Consider the following 22,825-nt stretch of genomic DNA (forward strand, 5'->3'; position numbering starts at 1 on the left):
ACGGGCCGGAATACCTGACGTCTGACGTTGATGGGCGAATATCCCAATGTTAATCTGGGACGACGGGCGAAAGAACTCCCTCCCAAAAATTTTATAGTGATGGATCTCATGATCTCGAGAATAGGAACGAGGGCTGCGCGGAGTATCCCGCGGAGAAATATCCAACTCTCGATCGATTTCGGGGGCCGTTCCTGTGTAATGTCAGCTCGTCTCTATATCTGAGCTCATCCTAAGCAGCGTCAGTCCAGGGTTCATCGCTCTCCTATCTCAGGGGAATCTGCCTTACGCTACGCATGCTCCTGAGTACCTTGACAAAATCGGGGCATGACTGACGCGGTAACCTCTGATTAGGTCGGGTCTTCTCGAGTATGGATGAGCGTCGGAGTCGGACATCTCGTATGAGACCTCAGACGGAGTTGCCGATCGGTTTGACAGAAGGCTTGGTCTGAAGACATTTGACGCACAATTATCTGGATGCGGTCCGATGATGACACATCCGACAAGATTTGCGGGAGAGGAAGCGCCGCAAGATAGTCTGATCAGCCACAGAGAATGAGATCCACAGGAGGATTCCTCATGGGGTGCTTCTCCTCTCCCGCGCCGTCATTTCGGTCTGTCGGTAACCCCTCCAATCCCGCTATCGAGCGACTCCTACGATCCTATCTGAGATTCCGCCAATGGAGTGCGAGAATCATTTGACATCTTCCATCACATTGGTCATCGCCGAGGGCATGATCCGAGAAACGATTTGGAGTGAGACGCGGGCCGATATGGGAACAATGCTCGAGTTTCCATCCACGATGATCTGACTTGACGTAAGAGCGGGCTCGCAAACTGCACACTGCTTGATTGTTTCTCCGCGCCGTCGATTCTCGTGAGTCGAATGGATTTGCTTCGGACTCAGTGATCCGTAGCGTCGTCTTTCTCCGGATGGCTTTTTGGAGCGACCGAACAAACCTAAAATCGTCAACACCCGCCACGTTTAGAGACCTTGCGACAAAGAAACTTGCTTTCAACGACCCGTCGTTCGGACGACAGAACCCACGGACGGGCGGACGGACGGCTACCCAACGAACTGAATGGCCGACTGCTGCGGCCACGGACGCACCGTGTCGTAAGCCAATCACAGAGCTCCTTTCCATTGTGACAAAACTCACAATAGAAAAGCGTTGATCTCAGCGTTGCTTTAAAGGCGCTCGCTGCAAAGCGTTCCCACTCCGAACTCAGTTGGCTTGGCAATAGTTGTCCCTTAGCGCAAAACGACAGATGAAACTTTCACTGTTCTCGATCTTTTTAGTTGCGGCCTTCTTGTGCTGTACCAGCAATGGCGAGCAAAGTTCCACCACTAAGTCGCCGGCGAAAGGAGGACGGATGCCCGGAGGCCGTGGGGGTCCACCTGGAGGGACAGGACTTGGGTCACCGCCGTCCGGGACTGGCTCGCAGCGATCGATGACCAGCCAACAGGACTCATCCGGCTCATCGCGGCAAGCGAATAATTCTTCGGCGTCCACTGGAAAATCCGACGGCGACTCCCGTCCCCCGAGGAGAGGCGCTTCACAGAGCTGAGCGAAGGAGCTCTGCTCAGGCTGAGACTGCTCGTACGAAGTTTGAACAACGTTATTCTCGTTTTTCGTCCTCTCCGTGTGAGGTGTCATATTCTTACAGCTACGTGGGCGGCGACAGTATTCAGGACGTCCTGATATCAGGTCCTTACTTAGTGCAAGACGAAAGTTGTCATGCCCTTGGTTCTGAGCCAGGATACCCATAAGAGTGTCTGCCTGTCATCGCCAGAGCCTTGAAAATGCGAGAGGCCATAGTTGCTCAACCCTGCACGCGAGTCGGTGGAAATCTCCTTCCAGCTGCGGCTGAAGATGAAGGGGAATTCGTCACGATATCTCTCTCGTTTCGGGAAACGAGAACGGAATCCAATTCCGAGATCATTCAATTTCGCTGGCCCCTCGTTCTATCGGTCCTCACCTCTTCTTCCCTTACGACATCTCATTCGAGACCGACCGCTTCCGTCGAGTGCGGAATATTACGCAATTCCCGAGAAGGAGTGTGAGCGCGATTGTTGGGTGATTTCTTTCAGGAGTCACGAAAATTTAAATCACGATGGATGGGCTGATTTGAATATTTCTGTGGAGAGCAGGTTCAATCAAAAGCTCATAGCCTGTGGTGCTGCGGGGATCTCACTAGATTTCAGGGTAATCTTAGAAACAGCCAGGGGAATAGAGCCGCGTCGAGAGATTCGAACGGAATTAGTTCGAGCAATCGCCACAGATGAGCTCCACCGTCCCCAGCGTGCGGTTTAGGCTTCGACAAAGCATGGGTCTACGTTCGAGGAACGATGTGGAGCTTCCGACAAATCCACACGCGGATGGCGATTATTATCGGATGTGACGCAAAGAAACGCTGTACACAAAGGAAAATAAGCTCATTCATCGTCTTCCATTTGCAGCGAGGTAAGCGTGGGGGGCCTCTCGATCTTCCTCACAATGTCGGAGAGAAATCGTTGATTCATCCGAATGCCTGGAAAAATGTGAAGTGAAAAATGGGAGCAGAAACCTTCAACAATTATTTCTCTCGATCGAAAGCGCGGCAGACGGACACTCGCGGAATCCTTACCAAGACTAGTGCGGACGATGGGCGCGGCTCCGATTCTCCCTCCCCCGATTCCTCGATCACAAATTATTTCGTGATCTGCTCCTACAGGTTCTCCACGCTGTTCGCGGTGCGCATATGCAAGTTTCCGTCTGACAGGATAGATTTGAGACGTGGGCTCCGCTCAGGGACACCTGCGATCACTAGACGTTCCACTCGACGCGCGCGTCACGATAGAGCAAAAAAGAGGACTTCGACTCGCTCTGCGATCTTCGAGCAGACTTCTCCTGCGATGTTGACCTATCCACGGTAGCGGAACCGCGTATTTATTCACGGCGCTCGAATAAGAAGCGCCTCCACGTCAGCACCGACAGGCAAGTCGAAGTCGTGCGACTCACCGCGACTCCCAAAGCTTGAGTAGAATGCAAGCGATCGCCGGGAGCAAACATCCACGTACGCTGTTGGTCTGGAGATCATGGCGTACAAGGTTTATGATCTCGACTCTCTCTGAAATGTAGAATATTTGCCTTCGATTGACATCAATATTTCACGGTACCATCTCTCAGCGAACCGGAACGAGACCACCGATTCCCCACTGGGTCCCTTCTCCAGTCTGACAAGCAACGATGACAACGACTAGAGCCCTGCAGTAGCAAGCGCTGCAAACCACGCGTTGTCGAGGATGATGAGTCCGAGCTTGATGCATCTATTGAAGGAAAGAATCCTCGTTGGAACAGAATGTCACAACCACCTCCAATGAGAAGGATGAATGATCCTGAAGGACGACCAATCAGGATCCACATATATGATACTGTATTCATATATGACATATGTAACTATTCATTCATTTACTGTATATGATGAACCGAATGTATGATGCTGTCATCATTATCCTATGCCAGTGTTCCGCAACCTTTGTCGTCCGACGACCCCCTTTGGACGACCCCAATGTCTCGCGACCCCCCGAGGAAGAGCACCCATTTCCTGGTCAACAAACGCCTTTTTCATCACAATATATCTTTCGTTTATGTTATTTTTGGGGGTTCTTTGTACAATACTTGCATCTCTAATGTGAGGTTCGTTGTTGCTTATCACGAAGGAGCGACTCGAGATCGTGTTCAACCTTTGTAGTCGCGAGACGAAGTGCGGCGGCGACCCCCCTGGACGAATCTCGCGACCCCCCCCCGCTTGCGGTACACTGTCCTATGCTAATAAAAGTGCTTCTCATTGATTTTTATGAGCCCACATGATTTTAGGTTCGCATCGTCTCCGGCTCAGCTTCTGAGAATCCATGACGGGGAGAAATCAATCGGGTCGAATAGCGTTCGACGGAAACCCCGAATCCGCGCGGAAGAGAATCAACATCCAATCTCTGGACCGCTTCCCTAGACGTAAGTCAATTGGCTCGGAAGCCACGAGAGGGGGTGATCACGGACCGGAGAATTAATCACCGTTGTCAGATTCTTCACCTCGAAGTGATTGTTGATTCTTCCGGACGACACATACAGCTGACGAATTAGATTTTCTCCTCTCTTTTACCAATCCGCTCCGATGTCTGAGTGCAAATTCACTTAGGCAATAAAAGTCCGCGTCCAAGCCCCCTCCCGCGAGTCCGCGTGTCATTTGTACGCTTCATGTTGGACGTCGTAGCCACGTCACTTGCCATTACGATGGGCGACGACGCGATTCAAGCTTGTTCCGTGTCTTGATTCGTTATATTTCCACAGCTGCAACGACATGTTCCGATCGTTCAGGCCACGAACGGCAAATCGAATTCAGAAATGGCGAGCACGGAAACATGACAGTCTGGTCACTTCATCTTGTGACGGTTGTGACGTTTTTGACGTTCGTCTCCTTCATCCATATCTAGCGGTAGCGATGGGTGTATCTGTCAAGAAGCGGGGGAACTCTGGAGAACTCGGACGGATAACGAAATCGAGAGGGAAGAAAATCGAGTGTAAGTCGCAGAATTCGCTCCGAAGTAGCCTCGGAGAGAAACGCAGACTTTGAGAACTGTAGGACGGTAGAGTTCCCCGGAACTCGAAGAGTATTCCTTGGGAGAATAATTTCGCACGCATCTGTCTCGGCCCATTAGATGATGCAAAACTCCGATCTTGGGAAACGCGAGACTGTTGCCTCAGACCGGTGTCTGTGAGACCGCAGCGCACACAAAAGTTCGGGCCGACTAGCGATTTTTCAGTAAATTATTTGGTTGCTACCCGAAAGACGACTGGAGTTGACGTCGGCTATGTTTCGCTACTTCCCGAACGCCGCCCACCGAGGAGAAACAAAATGACTGCGTGCCCGCGCACCTCGGAGCCTGCCTGCTTGCCTGCTCTACATACCGCGTGCGACGAGGGAGCGACAAAGGACAGAGAGAAGCAGCGAATGGGAGCGAGCGGAACTTCCTTTGGATCTCAGTCTGCAGAAAGCAATGCTCTAGGAAGCGTGTGGCGAAGCTCTCGCTGACTTCGCTTCAAAAGCTTCTCTCTTCTCTATCGCTATAGAATTCATCCACTCTTCATGGCTCTCAGATGCAGAAGAAGACACTCGCGGCCAGGAGCGAATACACTCACGCTCCCGTGCAGGTAACAAGGGAGGCCTTTCCACCGTCGGTGACTGCCTGCTCGACTGCGTTCAATAGCCCGACAATGCTCCTTCTGGCGCTCGCGCCTTGTGAATCTCGCGGGATCATCCCGCCTTCCTTGCGCGCCAAGAGCGCGCGGCCGCGGCTCGATCGACTTCCGCCTGTGGCGGTAGCGGTTGAATGTGAGTCCCTATGTACGGCACCGTGAACGCGTGCCCTAGAATCCAGAACGTGCCCGTCAGACTGACTCCTTGCTGTGCCTGAGAGACACAAGGACTCGACTTCCGTCATCCTGGTACATGGAGGTTTTGCGACCCTCAATCGTCCGTGAGCTGATCCGACGGCATGCCGGAGATCCGCCGCTTCGCGACACGAATCCGTTGACCAGTGTAGAGCGTGAGTACAGGATCCGACAACGCTTCCAGAACGCTCTCGATCATTTCCTCCGCTTCGCCCGTTCATCGCCGAGGATTCGAGGACCTCCCGCACTATTCCCCCTCAAGAGCTGATATTCCGAAGACTGATAGCGAGAGACAAAGGACGGCCTGGACTAATCACCCACGGAGGAATTCAGATCATTGCCAGGGATTCATCGCTCTTGAGCGAGCGCAATGAGTCAGCAGAGTTTTCGTGTGCCCTCAATTTCGAAGAGAAAGAAGAGTAATTTCACAGGCACATATTGACAAGATGAGCCCTTATCGAGGGCCTCGCGTTCTCCAAGGTCAGGAATACGGGAAGTTCATATCTTTCACCAACACCGGGAAAGTCTGAGCAGGGGGTCCGCTGTCGGAGCCTTCCGCAATCCTCGCCGCCCTCCGGCAGCGGTCCGGAATCCGAGTCCGGAGTCTGCTCAGATCCGCCTGCGCAACAGGATTCGAATTGAATCGAACAGGGGGTTTATTACAGGAACTGCATGTAAAATGAAACAGCTTGATCCTTTGTGACTAGCTAGGATAAAAGTGAGGGAAGAATTTGTAAAAGAATGATGAAGGTCACCGTGACGTCATTCCTCCGATTGAGATGTTTCTGATAAAGAAAGATATTCTCTTCGAGATCGGTCTGCGAAAATATACCGAAGGGAACTTTTCGGACCGCGTTGGCTGCAGAAGGAAAGGTAACGATGCCCATAGCGACAAACTTCCCTCTTTGCCTCAGGAGCGCGAATTCCCTCGCGAAAACAGTGCCTCGCATTGCGGATCGCGCAGCACTTCCGGAGGACGAATATCCCGTGCGGCCACCGCGTGCGCGAAGCTCGCTCGATGAGCGGCCGTCCATCGTGGACCGCTTTACAAGTCCACGGTACATTGTTCAACGTTGCCGCCTCCGAAGCATGAGACAGACCGCCTTGAGAGAGGTAGCATGGAAGTTTTCCTCGAGATACGCGACGGGTGAAATCATAATTGTAGCGAATATGACTTGATTGGCGCCGAAGAGCTGGACGTGCGACCGTCGCGAAGCGTCGACCAAGGGAGGATTCACCTGCAATCATGACGCGAAACACTTCAGAGCAGAGGAACCCATGAAAGATACGGTGAAATGCATTCATATAAGAAAATCTATGACGCAGAGCTAGGGTTCCGGCAGTTGAGGGAAAGTCGTGTCCGATCAGGAATCGAACCGCAATCATCGACCTCAATGCGCGAACTTCATGGAGTTCTAGACCTCATGCAACTCTACAGATACCGCCTTGCGTGTCATGCATTTCAGTCTATCCACCGCTCCCGTCATTTCCCGACGCGCCTCTGGCTCGAAAAGGTCGGCTCGGACCGCCCGTCCAAATATCTCATCGCTAGAACACCGACAGTGCAGTACGGGTCCGCGCGGGCCTCCCCGCTCTACCAGATGGCCTCTACTTGCTACAGCCCACCCTACGAGATCAGACGCAATCACAACTATACATCCTTCAACGTAACCTTCATCCTTCAAGTTGTACATACTCTATTCGAGACTAAGATGTGTATTTATACTAGTCCAGCAATGCGGCCCACTCGGCTCGCGGGCACCCTGCCCAATCAAACAAAACAAATAAATAGGAATAGAAATATACTTTCAAGCTCGTACTCCCCGAGCAACCAAGAAAAATTCAGATTCCTTGGTTCAATCCCTAGCTCGGGTGATTTCTCCATATTTCAAAGGGAGTTCTCGCTAAAATCAAGAAATATGACGGTATTGAGTCCGCATCCGGTTGATTATCCAGAATGATCCTCCGGATATTGGATTTCTCTCGGAAGAAGTCCATCGGCCGCGAATCAATTAGAAAATCACTCACTACTTGTAGGTTGGATCTTTCTCATTCGGCGCATTTTCCGCATCGGGTCCTGCGGACGGAAGATCATCATGTCCGAGGAGGTCTTAATTTGAAGACATCGATTGTGTGGGCTGCATCAGATGCTAATATCATACATCGACATGTACCGGGAGGGCTCGCTTCTATTGTTACCCCATGCTCCTCTCGGATATATTTGTTGATTCCTGCCTTGGAGTCTCCCCAGATTCGAAGTTTCTTACCTTTCACTCCCGGAGTCTCAACAGCAGCATGTGCTTGATTTATAGACTTATGCGGTTTTTGTGATGACGTCATCCTTCTCGAGACAGCCCAGCTCTTGATCTGCCATCTCGATGATAGCCTGTGCGATCGGGCTCGCTTTTGGTTCCGTCAATCGTCCGAACTGCTTCGTTTTCCACTACCAGCATCTTCTGCCCAGCGGTCGTCCACTAATTTCCCCCATGAATTCTCTCCGCAGTCCTGCCTTCCGCTAACAAAGCTCACTTTTGCAGCCGCTCACTTCCCTGTCTATGAGGCGTAAGCGAAAAATTGCATCAATGAAGCTGCCTGCTTCGAGAGCACCTTGCTCACACATCCGATGGGGCAGAGACGCTCAAAATGTATATTGTGTCACAGGACAGCTTATCCCGATTCTTGTCTGTATGTTCCATGATTGATGCGCTCCTAATGGCCCCATCCGCTTGAGGCGGATCGATTCTCCCGAGCCGGCGAATCGGAACTAGGTACTCACGGAGAGCCTCGGTGTCGAGCCATCCGAGTCCTTCGTCCTGAGTCTACGGTCGCTATCCCTCGATGGAATTCTGAGGATTCGTTTGTGATTCTGATCATCCGTCGCTACGAAAAAATGTAATAATGAGGAGAGTGCAGGAATGAATTCGACTCTCAGAGAGTAGACTTTGCTTTTTCTTTCGTCACGACTGATTCTCTCGGAAAAATGACACTGTTCGAAGAAGTACACCTACCCTCATGTAAAACATGCCAGATTCTGCCGAGCATTCAGAATCGCTTTCAATTATCATTCCCTTGGCTTGCCTAACTCTGGCATGCAATTTTCCTCTACTGTTCTCTGAATCGACATTTTCTCAGGCTCTCAAGTGATCTAGGGATACGTACCTAAGGAATGAGATACCGAAATAGATCATCGAAGCTCATCAGTAGCTTCTCTGTCTAATTCTCCCGCTGGGCAGAATCCTTCTCAATATGAAGCAGCCGAGCTGCGTGCTTTTCGTATGTTTTGTTCAACCGCCAAGCCGGAATCGTTCCCTCTCTCCAACGAAGTATAGTGAGAAGAACATCTTGCTGCCGATGTACATAAGTAAGCCGGAGGAATCGCACCGATCGTGTAGGATGAACGGATTTTTGCGCCAGCGTCCTAATGAATTGGTTTTCGGCGTAGGCAAGAATTCTTTGCTCAAACGGCTTCTTCAAGAAACGTAGCGGATCGTGAAGATTCTACGCGCAGAATTGCCGGCTAAGAACATCACATCGGATATCCAAGAATGTCAGCCAACTAGAAGGAGTCAATATCGAACTATTGAAAATCTTCATCGGATCGCTTTGATCTCCTAATGAGATTCGGCGAGGTCGGCCGGAGCGAAGACTCTGGCTGGGCGGAAATGGATCGGATCCATCCCCGTGACCCCGGACAGGGGAAGTCCACGAATTCTGTGAACTTCGCAGGCGAGCCGGAAAGCACTGAGTCGACCGAGGGAGATGGGGAGCCCTCTCTGGCCAAAAAGCCTCAGAACTTCAATAGCTCGCGATCACCCTTCTCCTTCTGAAACTACGAAAATCACCAAGCTTCCGAGAAGACAATCTGAACACCCTCCAATATTGCACAGGCGGGGTTATGATCAACATTCTCACTGTTTGTTTCGGAACCTCTTCCGCAGTCCTTCTTCCCGGGAGGAACCAATGCTAAGTGCCTCTGGCGACCCCGCCAATGATTTTTCCGTCGAGATGCACGACAGAGGGGAATACGACTCGTTCGGCTTCGACCGCTTCAAAATTTTCATCCCTCCATACTCGTTGCAACTCGTTGAACTACGGAATGAGGATTGTGAGCGATACGCTAGCATGGTGGTCGAAACGGAGTTTCACATTCATGAGGAGTCATCATGAGCCCATCCATGGTGGTCGGCAAAAGAATTCGAAAATGGAAGGAGAATGCGTTAATCATATATACGAAGGAGAATGAGTGATGAGCACGTCAGGCCCTCGAGACCTCGAATCCGCATGTCTGTATGCTCTCGGACGGGAGCGGATGTTTATCGATGATGATGTCGAAACCATCGAAACTCGTCCCGGGACTTATTGTTAGATCCACAGGGATCCGAATATACAATATCCTCGGCGAAAACCTGATGATGGAATCGTCTTCGTGATGAGGACTGGAGAATGATTGGAGCTGTGCCACCGCGGGAGGGGCGCTGTCTGCGAGAGAGACGCATCGTCTGGGTTTTTGGTGTCGTAGGGCTTGACTTCCGACAAATCGTCGATCTCTGCCAGGACCAAGTTTTCGGTCCCGGCTTGAGCTCACCGACAATCCACGCGAGATCGATTTTGCTAGCGCCGCGCCGTGTGGGGCCCTGATGGCTGATGGACTCTTCTCAGAATACGAATCGTCGAAGTGGCAGGCTAAAAACTAGAAGCTTCATTCCCCAGGTAGGGTGTGGCTCCGACCCTCGACATATGAGCTCGGGAAAGAAACTTCGTGATTCACAATGCTGTTCAAGGTTTCCTTCAGGTGATCCAGGGGTAGATTCAAGCTCACCTCGAAGTATTTTCTGAATGAAGGACAGTCTTATCAACATTGGTTCTTGGGTCTGCGTACACCCGTAACCCCGACGTTCGAGGCTTCATCAAAGGAGTCTCGGTCCTATGAATTATCCGAGAGACAATGATGTACATCTGGCTCGGCTTCGGTCCTGCTCTCTCACCGAATTCGAAATTCGAGAATGTCGCCGGGCTTAGATGCGCCAGCTCGAGGCTCACGCGGGACTATAATAAACTCACTTTCCAAGTGAAGTCATTGTATTGATGTGCTGCTGTCGGAAACCAGTCGATCCTGAGGAATTCAGCTGGCGAGACTTTTCATAGGCTCACGCCTTCATCACTCATCGAGTCACGTGCCATCGCCTATGTTATTTCTACTATCCTGCTAGCTTGTCTCGGACTGAGATTGCGGAAGGACATTGAGGCCGCATCGAGTGCTACCTAGGTATTCTTCCTATGGCTAAGAGAGAATCAGGGCGCAAATGAATTCCTCCTCCCTTAAGGATACACGTCGGACTTTATTTCGAAAGTTATATCTCACGGTCTTATCTCCCCGATAATCGCTCCCAATAAAGGGCGAATTCCGGAAAGTGATCAGAGTGCCGAGTCCTCCGAGAGCGGCGCAGTGCAGGTTGACTCGGGGGTACATGGCGATGGAATCGTGCCCAACCGAAGAATTCCATCGGGAGTGGTTCCCTCCCATGTATAGACGTGGAAGTGTCCGACGGGAGGGCGATAGACACCTTCCGACTTCCGAGAATTTCTCAGGAAAAAAGTGGACTAAGGAATTGACCGTTAGCCACGACCCAGATGATGGGTCTGGATCCCCATGGCGCTCAGATTATTATTTGTTCAGAGCGGTCTGATCGTACTTCGCAACGAGGGTCTGAACACGGGCAAGATCTTCGTCCGTGACAGAAGGTCCTTCGCTGCCGAAGTTATCGTTCAGGTAGAAGAAATCTGGCGAGTTCTCACAAGGGATCGAATCCTCAGGGTATGAGCACGAGAGCGAGAGTTGGTCGAATATCGTTTCATTACCGCAGAAGAACGTGTAGTGTTGAACTTGGATCGGCACGGCATCTGTTAATACAATCGACACTGAGTCGGGATGGCCTCCATCAATGGGTACGCCTAGCTCGTTTCGTTCAGATAAGTATAAACCGTAGAGAACGAGAGTTACCGTTATCCCGCGGAAGAGGATGGCAGAGATGGAAAAGACGGCAGTTGTTCTCGACGTCCGCGAAAAATCCGTACCTGGAGATCGAGAGGATTCGTCTGTTTCGATTACGCTATCCAACTTTTCGAGAGCCGTGGTCTATTTTCTCGAACTCCCAGAGCTCGCGCCACTTCTCACTGAGTTCGACTCACGTTTCAGGGCATCGAAAATTAGTGGTATAAGGCCCCACAATGAGGTCCGCTCCATCCGGCAAGTCGTATTTGAGGGGGCTCTGTCGACGCACTCGACCGGCGATTACGCTGCTGAAGAGAGGCCATGCGATCACGGCCGCTAGACCTAGAATTTCGTAAACAGGACCCGTGACTCGTTAGCCGAGAGATGGTGAGATATAATGGGCAGCGCGTAAAGGGCGCCAAGGGGAAGTTTCCTCACCCAGTACACTGCAAGAGATCTGCATTTCGCTTGAACGAACTTGTGTTGACTCGGTAATTCGGCTCGTCATCGGCTTTTTATATTAAGATCTTCTGTAAGAAGAAGAGAGGCCTCCACCGATACATGACGGAGCCTCTAGGTTTTTGTGCGAAATTTCACACGTTTTCTGCATCTGCCATGGGCATCAGTGGATACCACAGTCATCCCCTGTACCTCGGCAGTATGACACATACGGTTCAACAAGGGTGGCAGCATGACCTTGCCCTACGTTCCTAAAATCACCTACTCAGCCACCAAGAAGAAGCGATCGTCAGAATTTCGTACTTCTCATGAAGCCCGCAAAGAATTTCGCTGCTCCCTGTAGAGCATCACACCTGTCAGCCCGGTGATGCTGAACACAGGGATCGGAGGCACTAAAATGGAAGTCGGCAGATTTACACCGGAGGAGGAATCTTCTGACTTCTGACATTGAGCCACCGAGGTTCGGATGAACCTCAGCCAACGGCATGTGAGTTAGCCACCGGTGATCCTCCCGTGCATCAAGGATCAGATGGAAATTTTAGAAATAATACACAAGGTTTATTTGCACATCTCTCCACGGGATCACAGTTGTACAGAATCCGCTTGGTGAGCAACCTTCTCAGTAGGCAAGAGCAGGAGCGGCGAAAGCATGTCCGTAAGACAGAGCGGGAGCGGCGAGAGCATGTCCGTAGGACACAGCGGGGGCGGCGAGTGCATGTCCATAGGACAGAGCCGGAGCGGCGAGAGCATGTCCGTAGGACAGAGCGGGGGCAGCCAGAGCATGTCCGTAGGACAGAGCTGGAGCGGCCAGGGCCGTTTTGGCGAGGACCGGAGCGGCGTAGGCTCGGGATTCGTAACGCACGGAGGTCGCGATGGGAGCAGCGATCTTGGCAATGGGTGCTCCGTAAGCGAGAGCGGGAGCGGCGTACGAGTGTGCTCCATAGGCGAGGGCCGGGGCGGCGTACGAGTGAGCTCTATAAGCGAGAGCAGGGGCGGCATACGAAGCAGCAAAAGCTCCAGCCTGGGCGGTGTACGCTACGGAGGCGATGAGGGCGAGCTTGGCGAACATTTTCTTGTTTTTGCGATCTGAACTTGATCTGCAGTCCGTTTAGTGACCAGCGCTTATATAGAACAGAGAATCCGCCCATACGGACCAAGTGCTCGTATACGAAGGACAGCGGCGAGCATTTTCGGTGGCCACGCCGAAGGAAGCCAGCGCTTTTTCGAACCCATTTTCTGTTTTTGTACATCGTGGAGGCATTGTCGTCTTGAATGTATATCGTTCGACTGAACGCTTGATTCTACCAGTAAGTGCAGCTGTCATCGTCAAGTCAGAAATACACTCCTCCATCACTAGATCGTGCGGGAATCGAAGCAAACGCTTGTGGCTCGGCTTAATTGTTAGACTCATTACGTCTGCCGCGAAAAAGTTCTCGACTTAGACGATGAGGCGGTCAAGGAGCAAGATCCCTATCTGATCGTGAGTGTCCTCCTTGAGCGGGGGCTCCCAGAGAATCGGAACGAGCGAGCATGATAGACTTGAGGGCTTGAGGGATCCTCCCCACGAGTCTCTACGAGTGACATCTTCTCTATTATCGACGCGTTGCCGAGGAACGATGATCACGAGTTGGACGGGCGACGCGATGGTTCCGAATTCCGAATCACTGAGCCTGTCGTTTTAGAATAATGAAAGAGAAATTTCGGTCGGTTTCGACGGAGCTTGTACGGCAATGCTGCGGCAATGGTTGTAGACTCCGGGATCAGAATAATAAAGATTAATAATCAGCCCGAGTCCCGGGCTCATTCTCTTGCTTGGCTACAAGGGGAGAATGTTGTAAGGGCGCTTTTCGTCTGGCAGTCTTCGGCGGCTCAGAGGGGAAGATTAGAATGATCGATTTCGAATCAAGAGAACCGCGACGCTCTAGCATGGTGAACTTCTGAAGGCAATCATGCTACGAGCATAGAATAATGAGATTCCTGCCTTTGAGAAGCTCCACCTGCAGAAAGAATTCGAATCCCGGAATCGATCCCCTGAAGGAATCCGGACTCTGGTGAAGGCTGAAACCGCCGGAAGATCTGGAGTCCTGCCAGGGAGCCCAGTGATTCGTCTTTCCCACCGAATGGTCGAAACCCGACAGGATTATTGGGCCTAGCATGTCCGAGTATGCCCGGCAGGGCGCAAGCCGCATTCCCCTGCTCTCGCACTTCTTCATTGTGACCGAGAAAGCGAACATCGAACCAAGTTGTGTTTGTCGGCTTCCGGTCTCGACTCCGATATTCTCCAATCATCGCTCTCACCTCCAATATCAAAGCTGAGTCTTCCTGGCTGAGCAAGGGAGCATTTCTCGCAAGGATATCTCTCTTTGGCGACTCCCACCGTCGAGGAAATCCTCCCCGCTCCCCCTGATCGATCCACGGAGGGAAAGGTGTCCATTCGACGGGAAGACGTAAGGTCCCATTCACCGCTCCCAGCACGCATCTCAATGAGAAAATTATCTCATCGGATCCGAGAGGGAGGAATTCAATCCCCTAGGCCCTAGGAGACTCGATTGCTCCGCATCGAATAAGAAGGCGCGGTCTGATAGCCGATGAATCACAACACCTATGGCCTGATGTCGATGCTCCTGACGATGCCGACAGCCTAGATGCTGAACAATACGGGTTGCTGGTTAAAGCGATTATCATCGCCAGCGGGCAGATTGGCGCTTCAGAAAATTAAATTGATGAGGATACTGATTGTTTGGATCGATTTTTTTCGGCTATAATTTTTCACTTCTCGAGGAGGCAGGGCACCTCTTCGATCAACCTTGCTTTCCTCAACAATCTCAACAGAATCGGGACCACCCTGGAGGCTGGAGACATTCCTATATATGACGGAAGTAAACGGGTAACATTGTTTTCCAGAATGATTTATATGATCTGAAGCGACTGAGCGAGAGGAGTGGGATCGTTCCAACAGTGTTTTCTTCTCGCTGCCATGACTCGGGTGAGTATCGACGCCAAAAATACCTTTACAGATAAACTCATTCATCTTGAGTAAAAGATCCCGGAGCAAGGAGCAAACGAAGGAAGGCACCTCATTCCAGTCGATGATCTCGCTATACCTAGGCTCCGCTCGAAGTTCACCTGACTTTAGCTTCGCGATTTCTCCACCTAATTTTTTCATGCACTCTAGCCAGTAGCGTAGTGAGGCGGGGGCGGGGGGAGGGCGGACCGCCCCGGGCGGCACTTCCTACGGAGCCTTTAGGGGCGGCATTTCGAGGATTTGCACCAAAAAAACGAAGTGTTTTCGAGGAAAATATCTGGCGGGGGGCGGCATTTTCGTCAGGCACGGTGAAAAAACAGGAAAATTCGAATCACCGCCCCGGGCGGCACTCCGGCTCGCTACGCCACTGACTCTAGCTCTAGAAACGCGGCTCGAATGGCTATTTTCGAGCTGTTTTCAATTCAGTGACAAACGACTATCTCTGCCGATCGCATTCGCGACGCGAGAAGCGTCCACTTGATCGAGATACGAGATCGTTTTTCACGCTGCTTTCTTTTGCGAATCGAAGATCGTCGTCCTGCTGCATCGCCTTGGATGGGGAGTGGGCTGGAACTGATGAATCAAACATCATAGAGAATTCAGTGCGTCCAAATCCGCGATTTTTCATGTTTCCTTCTTTGACTCCGGCACTTGAGTAATGTCAATCGAGATGGCGGACGACAAACATTTCCGACCGTAAAATTGATCGGATAGCCGTGTGCATGTACTGCTCCTTGAATTTGCGATACTGTGTCGAATATACTGTCGATCGATTCGAGTTCTTTCTCAGCCGTGAAAATATGTTGATTCTGGATTCGGCTCAAGCCGAGACTCGACTTATCTTATGGACATTTCGGAAACGGGATTTGGATGCCGCGTCCCGACGGATCGCACTAGGATGCTTCGACATGCCAGATCTTCGTACATGGATGAGGAGAAACCCAAAGCGATTGCCGATACCGTTTCCTGGCGGTCTAGCGACTCTCTGCGAATGGATAAGTCAAAATCTGACGATCGTTCTGCCAGTCATGTAGGTATATTAATTGTCGCCTTCCTCCGGGTGGCTAATTTCAGACGCACAATTGAAGCTTCGAGAAGGGCGCTCAATTTATTCTGGCAGATTTTCTCCGCCTTCTTATAGCCCTATCGATACGATTGACTTTCACCTTCAGCCGTATTGGGACTGAAAACGCTTTTGTCTGACGTCACGAGACCGCTGATGACTTTGGCTTGCCACTTCACCGTCGACGACCCCACAGTACACGAGCCTCGATTTCTGGAAAAAGTCTGCGGTGGAGCACTTGTGTAGTACAAAGAATCCCCTTGAGAAAAAATCAGGGTGGTTCCAAGAAGCTCCATCGATGGGTCAGTCGCCGAGCTGTCAGTCAGCGAGAGTGCCGAACAGCCTGTGCTATCGCATCGTCGGGGATTACATCGTTCTCTTATTTTCATTTCCATCAAACGGAGACGGAGCGACTATGCCTGGGCCACGGCGGTAGAAGAAGGAAAGTGTTCGGAACGATATTTATCAATAAATATTTTATTCCGCGAAAGGCGGGATATTGTAAAATCGACCAAATGAGAAGTCGCGCGATTGGTCCGCTCGTTCACTTCCTCACCAAGCTGGGGCTCCGTATGCGATAGCGGGAGCAGCGACCTGAGGAGCAAGATGAGACTTCAGTTCTCAGGAGTGCAGCTATATTCTATCGAGATGAGGTCCGCTGCTTAAAAAGTTTACCTTGTGGGCAGCATAAGAGTAGGCGGGAGCGTGATGAGCGTAGGGCGCGGTGTGGACGACGGGAGCGTGATGAACCGATGAGTAAGAGAACGCGGGAGCGGCAACCTTAGCGATCGGGGCAGCATACGAGTACGCAGGAGCGGCAAACTTGGCGACGGGAGCGGCATACGAGAAGGCGGGAGCGGCAACCTTAGCGATCGGAGCAGCGTACGAGAACGCGGGAGCGGCGACTTTAGCGATGGGGGCAGCATACGAGTACGCGGGGGCGGCGAACTTAGCGATCGGAGCCGCGTATGAGAACGCGGGAGCGGCAACCTTAGCGATGGGAGCAGCGTACGAATACGCGGGGGCGGCAACCTGCTCGAGAGTGGGAAATCCAGAAAACACATGTGAGACTTCAGTATATGCATCTCCGCGAGTCTACAGACTCCCACGACGCCGACGGAATCGACTTGTACAAACCTTAGCGTAGGAGACGGTAGGGATTTGGTGGTTGATCACGCTGGAGTAGTGCACCGGAGAAGCCACTTTGGCAACTGGGGCGGCGTACGCATGGTGAGCGTATGATACCGCAGGAGCGGCATAAGCATGGTGGCCATAGGACAAGGCAGGCGCAGCGTAAGCATGAGCGTGGCCGTACGCGAGAGCAGGAGCGGTGGCGACTGCTCCAGCACGAGCGGTGTAAGCCAGGGCGGCTAAGGCGACGATTTTGAAGGCAAGCATTGTGTCCACTGAGATTCAAAGCGGCGAATGATGACCAGAGACACTTAGTGCGCGGACTTTTATACTGAGGGGAAATCGAAGGCTCCGAGGAACTCAGTATCGGACCAATTTAGTCTTGGCCCGAGGCTCTTGAAGCCCCGCGGCGTACTTAGCTGGCTTCTGTAGAGCATGAGCATTGAGAAATTTATCCATCGCTCACCGTTTTTCTGCTGTTGGGCGGAAGTTGGAGCTCATTATGCATTGTAGTCCCAGAATCATCGAAGAAATTATGGAGACGGAATCCGGAATCGGCTGTGCCGATCTATCTGAGATCGGTTTCTCCGCAACTCGTCCGACGAGCGTCTGTTGGGAGTCGAGAGGCTTTGGCGGAGCCAGTCTCTCGGTATGAGGCCCAATTTCGTAGTTGGATTATCATGGGTGGTAGGAGGTGAAATGTCGAGTCGCGCTTCGGGAATCTCTGGGAGATTTCCATTTGCCAGTCGCGCTGAGCGAAACCTACACTCCTATCGAGTAGTCCATCCCTCGCTCGAACAGAAGGAGGACTTTCGAAAAAGGTTAATCGAAGCGGACGATCATTTGGTCCGATACATCAAAAGACGGTTTCACGATGTCGCCTCTTCAGTGATTGAGACGGAACGGCGAGGCAAGCGGCTCACGCTCAGTCAGTGGCGTCACGAAACCTGATGTCTATCCATACGCCTACAGACGAGCGATAGCTCAGAAAGGTCTGGTACTTTCTCCCGAATTCGCGTTCAGGACGTTATTTCGAGCTGGACCGTTTTCCGCTTCCAGCTACGGGGTGAAGAGGCTGGGCCTTACGGACTTCCAGTCGATTATTATTGGTTCGAGCGGATCGATTCCCGAAAAAAACTTTCTCGATTAGTGGACGACCGAGATCTTACGTTAGGCACTCGCGACACGGATCCGAAGGGTCCGTAGCGATGTGACAGACCGATGGATTCAGAGGATATTACTGAACTCCATTGAACTCTGGGCGACGCGCTCCCATTTCATCCAGGACTATTCGATCAAGAATGGATTGATTTTCAAGAATTGCTGACGCCTTTCGCAGCGCCGAGAATTCGCCGCCCGGAATCAGCCGAACAAGGTCGTCACCCGCATATACTATTGGGTGAATCGGCCCCTGAAAAGGCAGTTTACATTCTCAACACAGCGTCGTTAGACACCGGAATCAGATAAGTAGATGAAGTCGCGCGGCCCACAATTACAATGTCTTGTCACCAAGGAACCTTGCATTTTGTTTCGGGCGTCAATTCCAGTACCACTCATCGTGGAGCACCCGCGGTCGGGCTACGCACATGTCTCGGCGTCAACCGGAATACGTCACTTCGATCACGGAGCCCGAAGGAAACCTCGCGGAAGACCTGACGGCCACTCCACTCGGCGGAACGTCTTGTTGCTCGAGCAGTGTCTTTCCAAAGGCTGGAGTGCATGTTCTGCCTCAACGTCCAAGGCGCCGCCTCGATGATATTCCCAGTGGGTTGCTCGGAAAATGTCCGTCTCGTCAACGACAAAAATTCGCGATTTTCCAACAACGAATCCCGATCGGAAACGCCTCGCAGCAATGGCGCCGAACCGACCATTCGTTGGGTCGCCGCCTTGAAGCAGATGCCTTCGACTGAAATCTTTCCCTATAGTTTAGTCTGTATTCTAATTCAGAGCTTCGAGAGATCACGGCAGTCACTCATATCTCTCCTCACACGCGGAAATGAGCATCCAAATTCATTGTTCTCCTGCCGAGGCTACCGACCGCTGAGCGAGCAGTGGACTATGAGTCCAGTGCTGACCGATCGGTGAGGCGCTCGAGAATTGATCGAGGGGTTCAATCTTTCGGCGCACCTTGACCTCCTCGTGCAAAACGTGTTCTTCTCCTCGAGACTCCTCTCCGTGACCTCATAGCGTGATTTCACTCTGTGAGTCCAATCCGTGGACTCACTGCGTGAATATTCGCTGTTTTCCGAGGAAGTCGCGCTTGGAGCGACCTTGCTCTAGCTGAAGGACGTATTTTCGCCAGCAAGGGGCCGCTCCGTGACGCTGGCAAACTGGCGGTCTCCCGACCTCTATCCAGCTGAGGATGAGTCCTCGGGAGCGATTTCCCGATTGCTGACTCATGACAAAGAGGTTTGGTTTTGTCACCGACCGCTCTCTCCGATATATGAATCGGTTAAACGTTCATTCATATTGTACAAGTCATCCACGTATCCTCCTACACGGGAACGGCTGGTGCGAATGATGAAGGAGGTCAGATACAGGAGGTCTCCTCCTTAAAGCAGTGGTGTTGTATGCATACTGCATCTTACGAGTATGTACCTCTATGTTATTTTTTTTACTTCGTTTTTTTCCTGAGAGCTTAAGCGGTGTTACTCGCAGCTCCAGCGATAAAACATGTGTCAAATCAAATCAGAATTAATGCGCAGTTGATACAGTCGCGAGCGATTTCAACCCTCTGCTTCTCGAGGAATCATTCTTTCAGCGAGAAGCGCATTGGCTACAATGCACGCAATCATGGCTAAATTCGATCGCTTGCGATCACGCAATCGACGTCACTTCAGAGGCACGCGATGATTTGGAATCGTCGCTTCGGAGCGGTTCTCGCACCCGAGCTGTCGACCAGGGCTATCAGAATGCCTCCATAATGAGATCGCAGAGAAAACCCTTCAAAGAGATATTTTAAAATTCTATCAAATCAATGACGATTCTCAGCTGATGAGCATCGATATCAGCCGCGCCTGTATTTCCACGTGTCTCTCGAAAACCCATCGCGAGTGACGCCGACTGAGCTCAGAAATATGGGAATCACCAGGCATGGGCGCCATAGGCGAGAGAAGGAGGGTGGTTGATGGCGGAGTGAACAGAGCAGGAGCGGCTACCTTAGCGTAGGACAGCGCGGGAGCATGATGAGCGTTAGAGAGAGCAGGAGCGTGGTGAGCGTAGGAATGAGCGGGAGCAGCGTACGCGTGATGTCCGTATCCAAGAGCCGGAGCAGCATACGAAAGAGCTGGAGCAGCAATTTGCTGCCGAGGGAGCAGCAGTGTACGGAACGACCGGGCGGCGTGCGCGTGGTGGCCGTACGAGAGAGCGGGAGCGGCGGCAATCGCTCCAGCCTAAACAATGTGAGCCAAAGCGGCAACGATTTTGGGGGCGAACATTTCCACCTACGGTCCAGTATCGAACTGATGGCCGGGAGACTGTGATCTGGATATTTATACGACGCGCGGTACTGAGCTCAGAAAGTTTCAGTGGTCGCTCCGACCAGAAATGACGCCCCGGCCGGAGGCTCGAGGTGTCCCAACTTTCCTGAACGATTCTTTCGAGCGTAGTGTATCGATGAAGGCGTGTTGGCTGTCGAAGACGCTTGGGCGTCTTGCATACTATAGATCTCCGGATTTATTTCCTGGGTACGCCAAGGGTGGTTCCGTTTTGATAAAATCGAGTAGATGAGGGGAGCTCTCAGTTTCACCAACAGCTCGAAACGTTGGATTCGATTCCGATTGGCGAATGGCCTTCATTGCCGTCATCGGTTCCGACACCACCGCTTGTCAGCATGGAAGCAAATTACTGAGAAAGAAAATATTGGACCATTCGGTCGTCGTCGGACAATGTCCGATTCCGTCCGCGTTATCTGCAGATGCTTTTCTGCCGCGACAGAATGCCGGAACGCACACCCAGTGTCGGCTTGCGATAGGCACCTTCGAGCCCTACACTGAAAATATCCGATTTCTGTCTCAAATTGAAAGAACATAATCTCTTCAATGGAATCCGCTGTGTATCAGACCAACCGTGCTCCAAATGCAAACAGGATCCGCGCAGTACCCGCCCCAAAGTACCTATAAACTTGTATCTTGAGCCTTCCAAGGTTCCGTATTTTCGCTTCCGGCTGAACCAAATAGACCCCTTGCGACGATGAGGGAAGGAGGAGACAGGCGGAAAGCCACTCTCGAGCGATCATCCGCACCGCAACGATGGTCTCTTCGTCTCAGACAGCTCCTTACACAAGCAATTCATTCAATTCGAAGCGAATGAAACTCCAATCGAGACCAAGGAGCGCAATTTTTTTTTGGTGTAGCAGCTCGCAAAGGGGTGACCCTATAATTCTCAAAAGGAACTGCGAGTGCGAAAAGGGGAAGGGGACTGAGGGGAAGGCAGGAGGAAAAGTGAAAGAGCTATAGGAAAAAAGTCGAACTTCTTGCTCAGGAAGTTCAGCTGCAGGTTTATTTGAGGTGAGAGAGGCTTCTTCTGTTCACGCAGAGGGAGCAGGCAGCCAAGGTCCTTTCAGAAGTCTCTGCTCGACCATGGGCAGGAGCAGAAACGATCGTGTGTTCGCCGAGACTGTGTTACTGAGGAAGTGCTCACGGTGTCTATAGCGGATTCCTGGTGTACTTCATGCGCCTGTCTTGCTGGATCATGATCTCAAATCTCGTCTCGATGAGCGCCACGAATCAACCAGAAGAAGTGAGTCGAACTGTGCATCTCGCAAAACTCCGAGAAAGTCTTGTTCACCAGGTGAACGCACTCCACTGACTCGCAGACGTCTACCGATTCGAGGAGAAAGAGTGTCCATGCTTTGTCCCTGGTTTCACTAGCCGAATTAATGGGATATTTAATTTCCGCGATAGCGTTCATGTCAAAGGAGCCGCCTTCTCCTCGCTCGATCCTACTCAAGATTGACGATCAATCTTTTAGTGCATACTTCGATCACCCGCCCATACGAGACACGAAGCTTCGGCGGATTCCGCCTATCATCGATTTTCTGAATGCTACACAGGCCTCCCTCCGAGCGCCGATACTATCTGTCAACGAATGAACGCCTGTGGCAGTGCGCTTCGGGTCAGGTTCTCGTGCACCTAAGGAATCCTAATCCCAACGGGGAATTATCGTAGCATTCTATTTGATAACAAAACTGTTCCCCGGGCTGCACAGAAATGCATCATGGCTCCCTACTTTTCCCTCCGACTTCTCGCCGTCTTGCTTCCCGCTCGCTCTTTGCTGTTGATCGTTGAAGATGGCTGTCGACGGGCTCCTTTCGATGACGGAGGCTGTCGAGGCTGCTCGAACTTTACTGAAGAGATACTGTAGAGACAAGCGCCCCCAACAGGGGACTCAGGACTTCGACAGGGCTCCCAGGAATGTAGCCCCGAGACCCTCGCGATATCCGTCGCTGCTTCTACGAGGCATACATGTAGCACCGCGGTGAAGCTCCCCGAGGGGAGGGGTCGAACGTATCAATTGAAGACGATGGATCATCTCCGTCGCTTTCAGACGTCACCTCTGCTCTTAAATCCTCTGACGGTGCTGTCACCGCTCAGCCCGAATCAGGGTGGCCTCCGCCGGCAAAGCACAGGGCGGAACCAGCAACGAACGAGGGGTCGGACGGCCGTCGTAGCCCAGCCACAGGTAATTCGCAGCACTTTCGGCACGATATGTCCCAGTATGAAAGG

General features: G+C 51.8%; 2 protein-coding genes across 2 annotated transcripts; both read right to left on the reverse strand.

Annotated features, from left to right (window-relative positions):
* Positions 1-10,791: 10,791 nt before the first annotated feature.
* LOC100898776 (uncharacterized) lies at positions 10,792-11,884 on the reverse strand. Its single transcript, XM_003740771.2, has 4 exons — positions 11,860-11,884; positions 11,619-11,763; positions 11,422-11,504; positions 10,792-11,330 (listed from the first exon to the last, which is right to left on the reverse strand). Exons 1-4 carry the CDS (start codon positions 11,882-11,884, stop codon positions 11,095-11,097), a joined length of 489 nt encoding a protein of 162 aa, XP_003740819.1. The 3' UTR covers positions 10,792-11,094.
* A 534-nt stretch (positions 11,885-12,418) lies between these two features.
* Positions 12,419-17,366, reverse strand: LOC100898922 (cuticle protein). The gene is made up of 5 exons (XM_029110723.1): positions 17,205-17,366; positions 16,644-17,003; positions 16,525-16,562; positions 13,446-13,550; positions 12,419-12,977 (listed from the first exon to the last, which is right to left on the reverse strand). The coding sequence occupies exons 1-5, from the start codon at positions 17,364-17,366 to the stop codon at positions 12,500-12,502; spliced, it is 1,143 nt and encodes a 380-aa protein (XP_028966556.1). The 3' UTR covers positions 12,419-12,499.
* Between the last annotated feature and the right edge of the window lie 5,459 nt (positions 17,367-22,825).

Source organism: Galendromus occidentalis, unplaced genomic scaffold (assembly GCF_000255335.2).
Source record: "Galendromus occidentalis unplaced genomic scaffold, Mocc_1.1 scf7180000077086, whole genome shotgun sequence".
In the NCBI taxonomy this organism is placed as follows: Eukaryota; Metazoa; Arthropoda; class Arachnida; order Mesostigmata; family Phytoseiidae; genus Galendromus; species Galendromus occidentalis.

Bases quoted from the DNA above. Each gene is read 5' to 3' on its own strand.
- LOC100898776 (XM_003740771.2), bottom strand. From the start codon at position 11,884: ATGCAGATCTCTTGCAGTGTACTGG. The intron at 11,505-11,618 runs GTGAGTCGAACT...CTCGATCTCCAG, and splicing joins AATTTTCGATGCCCTGAAAC to GTACGGATTTTTCGCGGACG. The intron at 11,331-11,421 runs GTTCTCTACGGT...TTGTATTAACAG, and splicing joins GCGGGATAACGGTAACTCTC to ATGCCGTGCCGATCCAAGTT.
- LOC100898922 (XM_029110723.1), bottom strand. From the start codon at position 17,366: ATGCTTGCCTTCAAAATCGTCGCCTTAGCCGCCCTGGCTTACACCGCT. The intron at 17,004-17,204 runs GCTCACCATGCG...CCCACTCTCGAG, and splicing joins CCGCTCCTGCGGTATCATAC to CAGGTTGCCGCCCCCGCGTA. The intron at 12,978-13,445 runs GTGGGGAGGATC...AACGGACTGCAG, and splicing joins GATGTCACTCGTAGAGACTC to ATCAAGTTCAGATCGCAAAA.